Source organism: Chiloscyllium punctatum, chromosome 3 (assembly GCF_047496795.1).
Source record: "Chiloscyllium punctatum isolate Juve2018m chromosome 3, sChiPun1.3, whole genome shotgun sequence".
Classification (NCBI taxonomy): domain Eukaryota; kingdom Metazoa; phylum Chordata; class Chondrichthyes; order Orectolobiformes; family Hemiscylliidae; genus Chiloscyllium; species Chiloscyllium punctatum.
In genome coordinates, this window is record NC_092741.1 from 102,119,244 (window position 1) to 102,134,626 (window position 15,383).

The 15,383-nt window shown below is 47.1% G+C and overlaps 1 protein-coding gene across 1 annotated transcript in view; it reads left to right on the forward strand.

Moving 5' to 3' along the window:
* The first annotated feature begins 863 nt into the window (after positions 1-863).
* Positions 864-15,383, forward strand: part of trim54 (tripartite motif containing 54) — an 85,376-nt gene continuing 70,856 nt past the window's right edge. Inside the window, exons 1-3 of the mRNA XM_072549049.1 lie at positions 864-1,130; positions 1,572-1,744; positions 7,024-7,195. Of these exons, the coding sequence (XP_072405150.1) occupies positions 963-1,130; positions 1,572-1,744; positions 7,024-7,195 (513 nt within the window). The 5' untranslated portion in view covers positions 864-962. The remainder of the gene's footprint in view (positions 1,131-1,571; positions 1,745-7,023; positions 7,196-15,383) is intronic.

The window sequence follows — 15,383 nt, forward strand, 5'->3', positions numbered from 1 at the left end:
GAGATGAAGTTAGATTTAATTAGGAGAGATCCAGTTCCCTAAGGAGACTGACCATCGCAAGAAATAGCTTACTTATATGTTTTGAAAATAGTTGAACTTTATGTGCATCAGACCAGCATGTCATTCCTCCTTCAATGCTACTTTCAGCGAAATCCTTCTCAGCATTTGCTAGGGACAACCATTCCTATCATTTGGCATTGCAGTCTTTCATGAAAAATGAGTAGTTAATAACATTCTATTGAGAGATGTGGCATTGCTTTGGTAGGTATTGTTTTTTTCTCATTACATATTTATACCCATCTTAATTGTGATGTCATCATTGTGTTAATTGGTGATTTCAGTTGATTAGTCTAAGGACTGTAATTCCTAATTAACTAATTTGCAAACCTTTCATCTGTTTTGTGCATTGATTATTCATGAAATCAGGTTAATGTTGCAAAGTGAAGCAAACATGTATATATTCAACAAGTTTCAATATATTCAATAAATGTGTATATATTCAATATTGTTGAGCAGAAAAAAATGCTGTATATAGGATAACAAGTTGCATTGGACATAATTCCAGGTTTTGTATTTAAAGCTTAGTTTAGGGAGTTGATTTCAGAAACTTTTGAGTTGCATTCAATTTTGTTTTGGTACTTAATCTAATCTGTAGTATACTGCATGACTAAACATCACTTGACAAGGGAAAGAGCTGCCCAACAAATGGCTCTTCAAAATCTCAGTCTCACATTTCAGGAGATAAATATGGAATGAGGAATGCAGGGCCCACAACTGTTAGTCCATGTGACTTGTTGGTTAAAAGAAAAGCAATATGATCCTCTGTGAAATGTTTCTAAATTTAACTGGCTGCCTGACAGTTGATGTTTCAGCTCAGAGCACAGGGTAGAGGAAAACCAGAGCTCTGAAGAGAGAGGAAAAAATAAATTCTACCTAACTGAGTGAATCTCTTGATTTTGGGGATGAACCTTGCAGTAGGATTCAAACCAATGCTTGGAGGCGCGCAGACAATGGACAGTTTGGAGAAACAACTTATTTGTCCTATTTGTCTGGAAATGTTCACAAAACCGGTTGTGATTTTACCATGTCAACATAACTTGTGTAGAAAATGTGCCAATGATGTTTTCCAGGTAGGTGTTCCAGAACTTACCAAAATTTGACCATGGTATAGTTATTAACATTCATGCGATATTAATTAATTGGAACATTTCATTTTTAGGCTTGCTTTGCCTGAGATTGTTTGTATGGCAGAACTACACATTAAGGGACACAGGGAATGAGAAGTGAGAAAAGAAAATATGTCAGATCACAAATATAGTGAGGGGGAGAAAATATGTTCAAGTTCAGCACATCCCTTTTTTACTGAAAAAAAATCTTGCTCCTTGCTTGACCTGTGGATAATGACACTGGTATTCAACTGCATGGTTCCATTGAAGTAAAAATTAACAAAGAAGAAAATCTACAAAAAGAGAAAAGTTGACAAAAGGCAAAGGATTATGAGTAACACACTATGTAGCTGGATACTCTTTTAGGGCTGTTTAACACTTTTTCATTTGGAATGTAATTCCCAGGCTTCTAACCCATTCTGGCAGTCAAGAGGCTCCACGACAGTGCCTTCAGGGGGTCGCTTTCGCTGTCCTTCCTGCCGACATGAAGTAGTACTGGATCGCCATGGAGTTTATGGCCTGCAGAGAAATCTCCTGGTAGAAAATATCATTGACATCTACAAGCAAGAATCATCCAGGTTACGTAATGGGCTTTATTAATAGAGAAAGCTGAACTGAGAATGGATGTGCTTTGGCTAATGGTTTGCAAACATGGAAGAAAATTTTTATTGTTTGTGGTCCTTACCATTTTCTTATGATCATGTACTCCTGCATTGTTCTTTTGGCTGAGGTAAAATAAAAGTAGGTTTTCTACCAACCACACTCTGGAATTAAAGTGTGAACAAACAATATCAAATCCCTTTGGGAATACAGTAGAATGGTCCACAATGGGAATCCAAATAGTACTTTGTAGGAAATGGTCACAATTTTTAAATTAAGAGACTAACAAGGTTAGAGGAAAATGAATAATGTGGTAAGTCAGGTAATCTGGGGAACTGAGTCTGAAACCATAAACTACAGAATGAAAAGGTGGATATCTTTGTGTTCAATTTATTTGGAATGATGAAAAGACATATATTGAAATGAGCATTTACACTATGATCTTTGTGTCTTTTTAAAAGTTTTTTTTTAAAGAGGTTTCCAACAGAGGAACTATGGATATATACGGATGATTTCCACGCTGTCTTCTTATTAGTTCATTTCAAAACTACTCCTATTGGCTTAATCACTTTTAACGGCCCTATATTGTTCCAAAATTAATTTTCAGTTTTCCTTTAAAAGATATTATGGCCTCTGCTTTTAATAACAAATAATTCTAGTTCCAATGTCTTATTTACTTTGGAGCATTAAACCAAAGCCTACTTAAGAGACCTGTGATTAATGGATGATAGGAGGAACATCTAACACCAGACGTGTATGTTTAAGTAGAAATGCTATTTGTGAAATCCTCAAAAATAAGGCTGTTTGCTTACCAGCACATCTCCTCCAAAAGTTCCCTAATGTATGACAGAGCCCATCATCAGTGCTATTCATATGAAATCACTTTTAAAATATGAAGCTATGACTTCCGATTGCATGGTCAGACGCAGTCAAACAAATCACCAACATAAGATATTTTAAATATAAAGTTGAATTCTCAGTGATAAAGTTATTTTACTTTTCTCTTCAGAAACTTCTCATCTCAATTAGTCTATCTAGTTTGCAGTTGTTATTATTTTTTTCCAAATAACAGTAATGGGTAAATAGTCTAAATAGACTGTTAAGAGAATTCAAACTTTGCCCTTCACTCAAGGACATTCCAAGTGCTTTGCAGTTAATGTAGTGCAGTCACTATTGTAATTGGGGAAAACACATCAGCCAATGTATGCACATTAAGGTTCCATGAGTAACTGAGAATATTAGCAAGTTAATTTATTTTAGCAAGAGAATTTAAAGCTAGGATTTACTGAATCCGATACTTATCATTGAGTCAAGTATGGCAAATGATAACTCTCCAATGTGAGTTATTAGTCACTCACATTTTATCTTTATATGAACCCTCAATTATATTCATCTAAGTTTTTGATTAATGTGCAGCTGTTTTATTAACTAAAGTTTATGAATTACACAACATTCACTTTGCTTTAGTTGTAGTAACTGTATACTTGTATAGTAATTCACAGTGTGCAAGTAGCTAAAAGTTCAGAATTATTTTATAAGCTCATTGTTTTGTTCACTGGACATTTAACATAGGTGTTATCAATATTTTTGATCCATATTATACAGATCAGAGTCAAAAAACTATATGTGAAAGTGCAATGAACAAAATAAATAATTTGAAGTGTAACACACCCATTCTTTATTTCTTTATGAATGCAAGCGTGTACAATGGGCGTTTTGTGCTCAGTAGTGGTAGTAAGCAATCCAAAATGGGTGTGGCATCAGCTCAGTGCTAAACACACTCCACTCAATATTAATTCCAATCGTATCAGAATACATCCTGCTGCACAGATTTTTTTGTTTCTTTACTATCTTCCTTTCTGTGAAAACTGAAATACTCTAAATTAATGGTGATTTGGAGATGCCGGTGTTGGACTTGGGTGTACAAAGTTAAAAATAACACAACAGCAGGTTATAGTCCAACAGGTTTGTGAAGGGCAGGTCGTGCCTCACAAACCTTATTGAATTCTTTGAGAAGGTGACGAAGGAGGTAGATGAGGGGAAAGCGGTAGATGTAGTATATATGGATTTTAGTAAGGCGTTTGATAAGGTCCCCCATGGTAGGCTACTGCAGAAAATACAGAGATATGGCATTGAGGGTGAGTTGGAGGTTTGGATTAGGAATTGGCTCTCTGGAAGAAGACAGAGGGTAGTAGTTGATGGCAAAGATTCATCTTGGAGTGCCGTCACTAGTGGTGTTCCGCAAGGATCTGTTTTGGGACCATTGCTGTTTGTCATTTTTATAAATGACCTGGAGGAAGGGTTAGAAGGTTGGGTGAGCAAGTTTGCGGATGATACGAAAGTCGGAGGAGTTGTAGACAGTGAGGAAGGATATGGCAGGTTACAGCGGGATATAGAGAAGCTGCAGAGCTGGGCAGAAAGGTGGCAAATGGAGTTCAATGTAGCTAAGTGTGAAGTGATTCACTTTGGTAAGAGTAATAAAAAGATGGATTACTGGGCTAATGGTAGACTACTTGGTAGTGTGGAAGAGCAGAGGGATCTTGGTGTCCATGTACACAGATCTCTGAAAGTTGCCACCCAGGTAAATAGTGCAGTGAAGAAGGCATATGGCGTACTGGCTTTTATTGGTAGAGGAATTGAGTTCCGGAGTCCTGAGGTCATGCTGCAGTTGTATAAGACTCTGGTGCGGCCGGTTCTGGAATATTGTGTGCAGTTTTGGTCGCCATACTATAGGAAGGATGTGGAGGCACTGGAACGGGTGCAGAGGAAGTTTACCAGGATGTTGCCTGGTATGGTAGGAAGATCCTATGAGGAAAGGCTGAGGCACTTGGGGTTGTTTTCTTTGGAGAAAAGAAGGTTTAGGGGTGATTTGATAGAGGTGTACAAGATGATTAGGGGGTTAGATAGGGTTGACAGTGAGAACCTTTTTCCGCGTATGGAGTCAGCTATTACAAGGGGGCATAGCTTTAAATTAAGGGGGGGTAGATATAGGACTGATGTTAGGGGTAGGTTCTTCACTCAGCAAGTCGTAAGATCATGGAATGCCCTGCCAGTAGCAGTAGTGGACTCTCCCTCTTTATGGGTATTTAAGCGGGCATTGGATAGGTATATGGAGGATAGTGGGTTAGTGTAGGTTAGGTGGGCTTTGATCGGCGCAACATCGAGGGCCGAAGGGCCTGTACTGCGCTGTATTGTTCTATGTTCTATGTTCTAGGTTTAATTGGAAGCACACTAGCTTTCGGAGCGTCGCTCCTTCATCAGGCAGTTGTGATGAAGGAGCGACACTCTGAAAGCTAGTGTGCTTCCAATTAAACCTGTTGGACGATAACCTAGTGTTGTATGGTTTCTAAATTAAGGGTGAATATTGACTTGCACTCATTAGGAACTGTATTGAGATCATCTAGTTTGATTTCAGGTAGAACTCAGATAACAGATTACGTTATTGCATTGGATTCAAATTTAAGGCTTAGTGTGTTATTGTGTCACTGAGCTGATGTATTTGCCCTCTAGTTTTGGACTTCCCTACCCTGGGGAAAAAACCCTAGCCAGTCACCTTATCCATGTCCTTCATGATTTTACAAACACCTATAAGGTCACTGATCAGCTTCCAATGCTCCAGGAAAAATAGCCCCAGCCTTTCAATCTCTACCTACAGCTCAGAAACTCCAAACCTGGCAACATCCTTGTAAGTTTTTCCTGAACCCTTTCAGGTTTCACAACATCTTTCCTATAGCAGAGAGACTAGAATTACAGCAGTATTTCAAAAGTGGTCTCACCAATATCCTGTACAGCCGCAGCATGACCTCCCAACTTCTACACTAATGATTTAGAATGTTTTCATGTTTAAAAATACACTAACTATAAATCAGTTAACTGCAGGTCAAAGTGAACAATTTCTGACACTTTGCTTTACAAATCTGTCCAAAATATCATTTCTGCAATTATGCTGTTCAGAATTTAAACCAAGTTATCTCATAGAATCCATAGTGCAGAAAGAGGCCAATCAGCCCATCAAGTCTGCACTGACCCTCTGAATACCATCCCACCCAGATCCACCTCACCTCCCGTAACCCCGCTTGGGGTTTTTACCATGTCTAAACCATCTAACCTGCATATCTTTGGATGGTGGGAGGAAACCAGAGTACCTGGAAGAAACCTACTCAGGCATGGAGAGAATGTGCAAAATCCACACAGTTACCCAGGCTGGATTCAAACTTGAGACCCTGGTGCAGCAGTCCCAACCACATATTGCCCTTAATTTACTAAACTTACTTTGTCTTCCACAAAATTGATTTGAGATGTTTTCATGTATATTGGAAGTGCTTTATGAGTACATGCAATGGCAACAGTTACGATTCTGGTAAAATTGGAGCAAGTGACATTGGAGATCAGTGAGAGTGTATTGTTTGAGGTGGAGGTGGTGAGGGATGTGTTAAGAAAGGAGGGAAATGGAAGTATGGGCAGCTATTGGTGGATGAGTGGGTAGGTTATGTTGAGTTTGTGGAGATGGAAATAAGCTGGGTCTGACTGTTTGTTGATGAAAGAAGAAATAGAGATGGGGAACATTGGAGAATTATAGGATAGGGATGGGGAATGTGATGTATTTGTCTCAGGAGTGAGATTTTGAGGTTCACGCTGGGATTAAAGGTCCTGGTTAAATTGAAGATGGATTTTTTAAAAGATTCCCTACAATGTGGAAACAGGCCCTTCGGTCCAACAAGTACACACCAATCCTCTGAAGAGTTACCCATCCAGGCCCATTTCCGTACTCTGTATTTACCCCTGACTATGCACCTAACACCATGGGCAATTTAGCATGACCAATTCACCATGGAAGGAAACCAGAGCACCTGGAGGAAACCCACGCAGTCACAGGGAAAATGTGCAGATTCCACACAGACAGTCCCCCAAGGTGGAGCTTGAACCCAGGTCCCTGGTGCTGTGAGGCAGCAGTGCTAACCACTGAGCCATCGTGCCACCCACTTCCAATATGTGTTGAAGGAGCTGAGGAAAGGGGTACGTTGGGGTGGGGTAGGATGGAGGTTGTGCTGGGAGCATTTGGATCTGCTGTGGAGGCTGGGTCTGGGATGTGTGTTGAGTCTGGAATTGTTGAGTTGGGAGTGGAGGATGTGTTTGTTTGGGCATGTGTTTCATCTGCATTGTGGGTGTGGGTCAGTGTTGGTGGAGGAGGTGCATTTCAGGAGAAACAACTTACTTCTGAAAATTATAGTCATAGCGTAACTTTAATTTCTTTCAGGCCTCTGCATACCAAATCTGACCAGCAGTTAATGTGTGAAGAGCATGAAGAGGAAAAGATTAATATTTACTGCCTGACTTGTGAGGCTCCAACTTGCTCAATGTGCAAAGTATTTGGTGCTCACAAAGATTGTGAAGTGGCACCTCTTCAAAATGTCTACAAACGTCAAAAGGTATCTTATTAATATTTTGTTTGCATTTAAAGAATACATATGTCCCAGGGAAGAAGAAACTTACTAAGTGGAGGCTGAGGCAGTCATGGCTAACAAGGGAAGTCTGGGACATCATAACAGCAAAAGAAAAGGCATACAGTGTAGTGAAGATTAGTTGGAAGCCCTTTAAATACCAGCAAAGGATAATTAAAAAAGCAATAAGGGAGAGAACTTGAAACATGAGAGTAACCAAGTTAATAGTATAAAAGAAGATTTCAAAAGTTTTTCTTTAGGTATCTAAAAGGTAAGAGAAAGGCAAGAATGGATATTGAACTGTTGTAAAACGAGGCTGAAGGAGGAGCCATGGGGAACAAAGAAATGATGGGGGAACTGAATACGTACTTTTCATCAGCTTTCACAGTGGAGGACACCAGCGGCAAACCAGAACTTCAAAAGAGCCAGGTGGGTAGAGGTGGCCATCACTTAAGGGAGGTTGCTGGGGAAGCTGAAATATCTGACAGTGAATAAATCACCTGGACCTGACCCTGAATTCTGTAGGAGATAGCTGAGGAGATTGTAGAGGCATTTGTCAAGATCTTTCAGGAATCACTGGAGTTAGGAAAGTGCCGTAGGATTAGACAATAGACAATAGACAATAGGTGCAGGAGTAGGCCATTCAGCCCTTCTAGCCTGCACTGCCATTCAATATGATCATTCCTAATCAGTATCCTCTTCCTGCCTTATCTCCATAACGCTTGATTCCACTATCTTTGAGAGCTCTTTCCAACTCTTTCTTAAATGAATCTAGAGACTGGGCCTCCACTGCCCTCTAGGGAAGAGCATTCCACACAGCCACCACTCTCTGGGTGAAGAAGTTTCTCCTCATCTCTGTCCTAAATGGTCTACCCCGTATTTTTAAGCTGTGTCCTCTGGTTCGGCACTCACCCATCAGCGGAAACATGTCTCCTGCTGCCAGAGTGTCCAATCTTTCATAATCTTATATGTCTCAATCAGATCCCTTCTCAGTCTTCTAAACTCAAGGGTATACAAGCCCAGTCGCTTCAGTCTTTCAGTGTAAGATAATCCCGCCATTCCAGGAATTGACCTCGTGAACCTATGCTGCACTCCCTCAATAGCCAGAATGTCTTTCCTCAAATTTGGAGACCAGAACTGCACACAGTACTCCAGTGTGGTCTCACAATGGCCCTGTACAGCTGCAGAAGCACCTCTTTGCTTCTATACTCAATTCCTCTTGTTATGAAGGCCAGCATGCTATTAGCCTTCTTCACGACCAATTGTACCTGCATGCTTGCCTTCATTGACTGGTGTCCAAGAACACCCAGATCTCTCTGTACTGCCCCTTTACCTAAATTGATTCCATTTAGGTAGTAATCTGCCTTCCTGTTCTTGCCACCAAAGTGGATAACCATACATTTATCCACATTAAACTGCATCTGCCATGCATCTGCCCACTCACCTCACTTGTCCAGGTCACCCTGTAATCTCCTAACATCCTCATCACATTTCACCCTGCCACCCAGCTTTGTATCATCAGCAAATTTGCTAATGTTATTGCTGATACCATCTTCTATATCATTAACATATATTGTAAAAAGCTGCGGTCCCAGCACGGATCCCTGCAGTACCCCACTGGTACCTGCCATTCCGAAATGGAGCCATTTATCACTACCCTTTGTTTCCTATCAGCCAACCAATTTTCAATCCAATCTAGTACTTTGCCCCCAATTCCATGCGCCCTAATTTTACTCACTAACCTCCTGGGCTCGAGCATAAGAAAAGAAATGTATTGCCTTATAGAGGCCTTTATCAAAAGCTTTCTGAAAGTCCAGGTACACTACATCTACTGGATCTCCCTCGTCCATCTTCAGAGTTACATCCTCAAAAAATTCAAGCAGATTAGTCAAGTATGATTTTCCCTTTGTAAATCCATGCTGACTCTGTCCTGTCCTATCCGTGGGCGGCACGGTGGCACAGTGGTTAGCACTGCTGCCTCACAGCACCTGAGACCCGGGTTCAATTCCCGCCTCAGGTGACTGACTGTTTGGAGTTTGCACGTTCTCCCCGTGTCTGCGTGGGTTTCCTCCGGGTGCTCCGGTTTCCTCCCACAGTCCAAAGATGTGCAGGTCAGGTGAATTGGCCATGCTAAATTGCCCATAGTGTTAGGTAAGGGGTAGATGTAGATGTAGGGGTACGGGTGGGTTACGCTTCGGCGGGGCGGTGTGGACTTGTTGGGCCGAAGGGCCTGTTTCCACACTGTAAGTAATCTAATCTAATCTAATCCTGTTACTATTATCCAGATGTGTCGTAATTTCATCCTTTCTGCAGCATCTTTCCCACCACTGAGGTCAGACAACTGGTCTATAATTTCCTGCTTTCTCTCTCCCACCTTTCTTTAAAAGTGGTATAACATTAGCCACCCTCCAATTCTCAGGAACCTATTGAAAAATGTCTAATGTTACACCTCTGTTTAAGAAAATAGGGAAGCAGAAGACAGAAAACTATAGGTTGGTTAGTATGACCTTGGTCATTGGTAAGATTTTAGCGTTCCCTATTAAGGATGAGATTGCAGTGTACTTGGAATTACATAGTAAAATAAAGCTGAGTCAGCTTGGTTCATCAAGGGGCCTAAAATGTTAGAATTCTTTGCCTAACTTGCTCATTACCTATTGAAAGGAGAACCTGTGGAAGTGATTTGCTTGAATTTTGAAAAGGTGAGCAGAGGAGGCTGTTCAATATGATAAGAGCCCATGGTGTTTAGAGCAAGGTATTTGCAAGGATAGAGAATTGACTGATTGGCAGAAGGGAGAGAATGGGGATAAAGGGGTCTTTTTCAGGATGGCAGTGGTAAACTATTAAAATTCTACAGGGGTCAGTGTTGAGACCATAACTTTTCACGTTTTAGTTGAATGATTTGGATAAAGAAACTGAGGACATTGTTGCTAAGTTTGTAGAAGACACAAATATAGGGACAGGTAGTGTTGAGGAGTGAGGAACCTGCAGAAAGACTTTTCAGGAAAGGGAATGGGCAAAGAAGTGACAGATGAAATGCAATGTGGGAAAATGTGAGGTAATGCACTTTGGTGTGAAAAATAGAGGTATAGACTGTTTTCTAAATGAGGAATGACTTTGGAAATCTGAAGCACAAAGGGACTTGGAAGTCTCAGTTTAGGATTCTCTTAATAATAACATGCAGACTCAGTTGGCAATTAGGAAGGCAAAGGTTTCAAGAGGGCTCGAGCATAAGAAAAGAAATGTATTGCCTTATAGAGGCTGTTATCAAACTACGAGAAGAACGTGAGGACTGCAAATGCTGGAGATCAGACTTGAGAAGTATGTTGCTGGAAAAGCACAGCCGGTCAGGCAGCATCTGAGGAACAGGAGAGTTGACGCTTCCAGCATGAGCTCTTTTTCTGGAATGGGGGTGGGGAGGGCAAGGGGTCTGAGAGATAATTGGGAGGGGGTGTGGGACTGGGGAGAAGGTAGCTGGGAATGTGATAGGTTGATGCAGGTGGGGGTGATGGTGATAGGTCAGAGAGGAGGGTAGAGCAGATAGGTGGGAAGGGAGATGGACAGGTAGGACAGTTCAAGAGGCCAGTGCCGAGTTGGAGTGTTGGAACTGGGATAAGGTAGAGACAGGTGAAATGAGGCAACTGGTGAAATAAACATTGATCCTGTGTGGTTGGAGAGTCCCAAAGAAGAAGATGAGGCATTCTTCTTCCAGGCATGGGTGGCTAGAGTTTGGCAATGGAGGAGGCCAAGAACTTGCATGTCCTTGATGGAGTGGGAGGGAGAAGTTGAAGTGATTGGCCACAGGGCGATGGGGTTGTTTAATGCGTGTGTCCCAGAGATGTTCTCTGAAATGTTCTGCAAGTTGGCGTCTTGTCTCCCCAACGTAGAGGAGACCACATCAAGAGCAACGGACACATGATATTTGTGGGGGTAGAGGTAAATCTCTGTCGGATATGGAGCCTTGGAGGGAAGTGAGGGGGGAGGTGTGGGTGTAGGTTTGCATTACTTGCAGTCACAAGGGAAGCTGCCAGGAGTGGGAGGGTAGGTTGGTGGGGAGTGTGGACCTGACAAGGAAGTTGCGGAGGGAATGGTCTCTGCAGAATGCAGATGGGGTGGGGCAAGAAATATATCCCTGGAGGTAGGGTCTACTTGTAGATAGCGGAAATGGTGGAGGATGATGTGTTGTTCTCATAGGTTGATGGGGGTGGAAGGTGAGGACTGGGAGGTTCTGTGCTTATTGTGATTGGATGGGTGGGTTACAAGGTCAATGGTGCAGGCAGTTGAGGAGATGCTTTGGAGGGAATTGTTGACCACATGGAGGATAAATTTCAGTCCCTGAAGAAGGAGGCCATCTGGGATGTTCTGTGGTGAATTGGTCCTCCTGGGAGCAGATGAGGTGGAGGAATTGGGGAGTAAGGGATAGCATTTTTACAGGAGGCAGGGTGAGAGGAGGTGTAGTCCAGGTAACTGTGGGAGTTGGTGGGTTTGAAGTCGATGTCCATGTTGAGTTGGTCACCAGAAATGGAGATGGAGAGGTCCAGAAAGGGGAAGGAGGAGTCCAAGATGATCCAGGTGAATGGCAGGAAGAGGATTCAGGAGAGTATGGGATCTTAGATTACTTACAGTGTGGAAACAGGCCCTTCGGCCCAATAAGTCCACACCAACCTGCCAAAGCGCAACCCACCCAGACCCATTCCCCTACATTTACCCCTTCACCTAACACTATGGGCAATTTAGCATGGCCAATTTACCTAACCTGCACATTTTTGGGAGGAAACCCACGCAGAGCGGGAAGAATGTGCAAACTCCACACAGTCACCTGAGGCGGGATTTGAACCCAGGTCTCTGACGCTGTGAGGCAGCACTGCTAACCACTGTGTCACTGTGCCGCCCAAGTGAACTTGAGGTCAGAGTTGAAGATGTTTGTGAAGTTGATGAACCATTGAACATGTACTTTCACACATGTCACCTACTGTGTCCATTGCTCTTGATGTGGTGTCCTCTACATTGGAGAGACAGGATGCCAACTTGCAGAATATTTCAGAGAATTCTCTGGGGTACGTGCATTAAAACAACCCTACCACCCAGTGGCTGAACACTTCAACTCTCCCTCCCACTCTGCCAAGGACATGCAAATTCTTGGCCTTCTTCACTGTCAAACTCTAGCCACCTGACGCCTGGAGGAAGAACGCCTCATCTTGGGACCCTTTAACTATATGGGTTCAATGTGGATTTCACCAGTTTCCTCATTTCCCCTTCCCCCCCCCCCCCCCCCCCACTTTCCCCCTCCCCCCCCCCCCCCCACCTGCCCCTCTCCTCCCTCCCTCCACCCCATCATCCTCCCCATCCCTCCCCCTCCCTCCCCTCCCTCCACCCCCTCCTCCCTTCCCTCCTTCCCTCCCCATCCACCCCCTCCATCCCTGCACCCTCCTCCCTCCCTGTCCCTCCCCCTCCCCTCCCCTCCCCCTCCCCCTCCCCCTCCCCCTCCCCCCTCCCCCTCCCCCTTCCCTCCCCCTCCCCCTCCCCCTCCCCCTCCCCCCTCCCCCTCCCCCCCCCCTCCCCCTCCCCCCCCTCCCCCCCCTTCCCCCCCTCCCCCTCCCCCTCCCCTTCCCCCCCCCTCCCCCTCCCCTCCCCTCCCCCTTCCCCTCCCCCACCCCCACCCACCCCCACCCCAAACCCCCCCCCCCAAACCCCACCCAACCCCCTCCCCACCCCAACCCCCCACCCCCACCCCCAAACCCACCCCCTTCCCACCCCACCAAACCCCAACCCACCAACCCCACCACCCCCCCAACAAAACACCAAACACCCCCACCCCACCCCCAAACCCCCAAACCCAACAACCCCCCCCAACCCCACCCCAACCCCCCCAACCCCCACCCAACCCCCAACCCCCCCCCCCCACCCCCACCCCCCAACCCCCAACCCCCCCCTTCCCCACCCCAACCCCACCCCAAACCCCAACCCTGCCCCCCAAACCCACCAAACCCCCCCCAAACCCACCCCCAACCCACCCAACCACCCAAAACCACCCCCAAACACCCAACCCCCAAACCACCCCAAACCCACCAACACCCCCCCCCAAACCCCCCCCCTTTCCCCACCCCAAACCCCACCCCAAACCCACCAACCCCCAAACCCCACCCCAAACACCAACCCTCCCCCAAACCAACCCCTTCCCACCCCCAATCCAACCTAACCCCACCCCCCAACCCAACCACCCACCCAACCCCCAACCCCCTCCCCCACCCCTCCACCCACCCCCCTCCCCCACCCCCCACCCCACCCCCCACCCACCCACCCCCCACCCCCCACCCCCACCCCCCTCCCCCTCCCCTCCCAACCCCCCCCCCATCCCCAAACCCTCCCCCCAAACCCCATCCCCCTCCCCAATCCCCCTCCCCCACCCCCTCCCCTTTCCCCTCCCCCTCCCCCTTCCCCCTCCCCCTCCCCTCCCCACCCCCTCCCCCTTCCCCTCCCCCTCCCCTCCCCCTCCCCCCCCCTTCCCCCCCCCTTCCCCTCCCCCTCCCCCCTCCCCCTCCCCTCCCCCATTCCCTCCCCCTTTCCCCTCCCCCTCCCCCCTCCCCTCCCCCTTCCCCTCCCCCTTTCCCCTCCCCCTCCCCCTCCCCCTCCCCCTCCCCCTTTCCCCCCCCTCCCCCTTTCCCCTCCCCCTTTCCCTCCCCCTTCCCCACCCCTCTCCCCTCCCCCTCTCCCTCCCCCTCCCCCCTTCCCCTCCCCCTTCCCCTCCCCCTTCCTCCCCCTTTCCCCTCCCCCTCCCCCTCCCCTCCCCTCCCCCTCCCCTCCCACTCCCTCCCCTCCCCCTTTCCCCTCCCCCTCCCCTTTCCCCTCCCCCTCCCCCTTTCCCCTCCCCCTCCCCCTTTCCCCTCCCCCTCCCCCTTTCCCCTCCCCCTTTCCCTCCCCCCCCCCTCCCCTCCCCCTCCCCCTCCCCTTCCCCTCCCCCTCCCCCCTCCCCTCCCCCTCCCCCTCCCCCTCCCCCTCCCCCTTCCCCTCCCCCTTCCCCTTCCCCTTCCCCTTCCCCTCCCCCTTCCCCTCCCCCTCCCCTTCCCCTCCCCTTCCCCTCCCCCTCCCCCTCCCCCTCCCCCTTCCCCTCCCCTCCCCCTCCCCCTCCCCCTCCCCCTCCCCCTTTCCCCTCCCCCTTTCCCCTCCCCTTTCCCCTCCCTTTCCCCTCCCCTTTCCCCTCCCTTTCCCCTCCCCCTCCCCCTCCCCTTTCCCTCCCCCTCCCCTTTCCCCTCCCCCTCCCCCTCCCCCTCCCCCTTTCCCCTCCCCCTCCCCTCCCCCCTTTCCCCTCCCCCTCCCCCTCCCCCTCCCCCTCCCCTCCCCCTTTCCCCTCCCCCTTTCCCCTCCCCCTTTCCCCTACCCCTTTCCCCTCCCCCTTTCCCCCTCCCCCTTTCCCCTCTCACCTCCCTTCCACCCTCCTCCCTCCATAGAACATAGAACATAGATAGAACATAGAACAATACAGCGCAGTACAGGCCCTTCGGCCCTCGATGTTGCGCCGATCAAAGCCCACCTAACCTACACTAACCCACTATCCTCCATATACCTATCCAATGCCCGCTTAAATACCCATAAAGAGGGAGAGTCCACTACTGCTACTGGCAGGGCATTCCATGATCTTACGACTCGCTGAGTGAAGAACCTACCCCTAACATCAGTCCTATATCTACCCCCCCCTTAATTTAAAGCTATGCCCCCTTGTAATAGCTGACTCCATACGTGGAAAAAGGTTCTCACTGTCAACCCTATCTAACCCCCCTAATCATCTTGTACACCTCTATCAAATCACCCCTAAACCTTCTTTTCTCCAAAGAAAACAACCCCAAGTGCCTCAGCCTTTCCTCATAGGATCTTCCTACCATACCAGGCAACATCCTGGTAAACTTCCTCTGCACCCGTTCCAGTGCCTCCACATCCTTCCTATAGTATGGCGACCAAAACTGCACACAATATTCCAGATGCGGCCGCACCAGAGTCTTATATCTGTCCCTCTCTCCACCCTCCTCCCTCCCTCCCTCCCTCCCTCCCCCTTTTGGTGTCATCTGCAAACTTTCTAACTGTACCTCTTACACTTGCATTCAAATCATTTATGTAAATGACAAAAAGTAGAGGGCCCAGCACCGATCCTTGTGGCACTCCACTGATCACAAGCCTCCAGTCT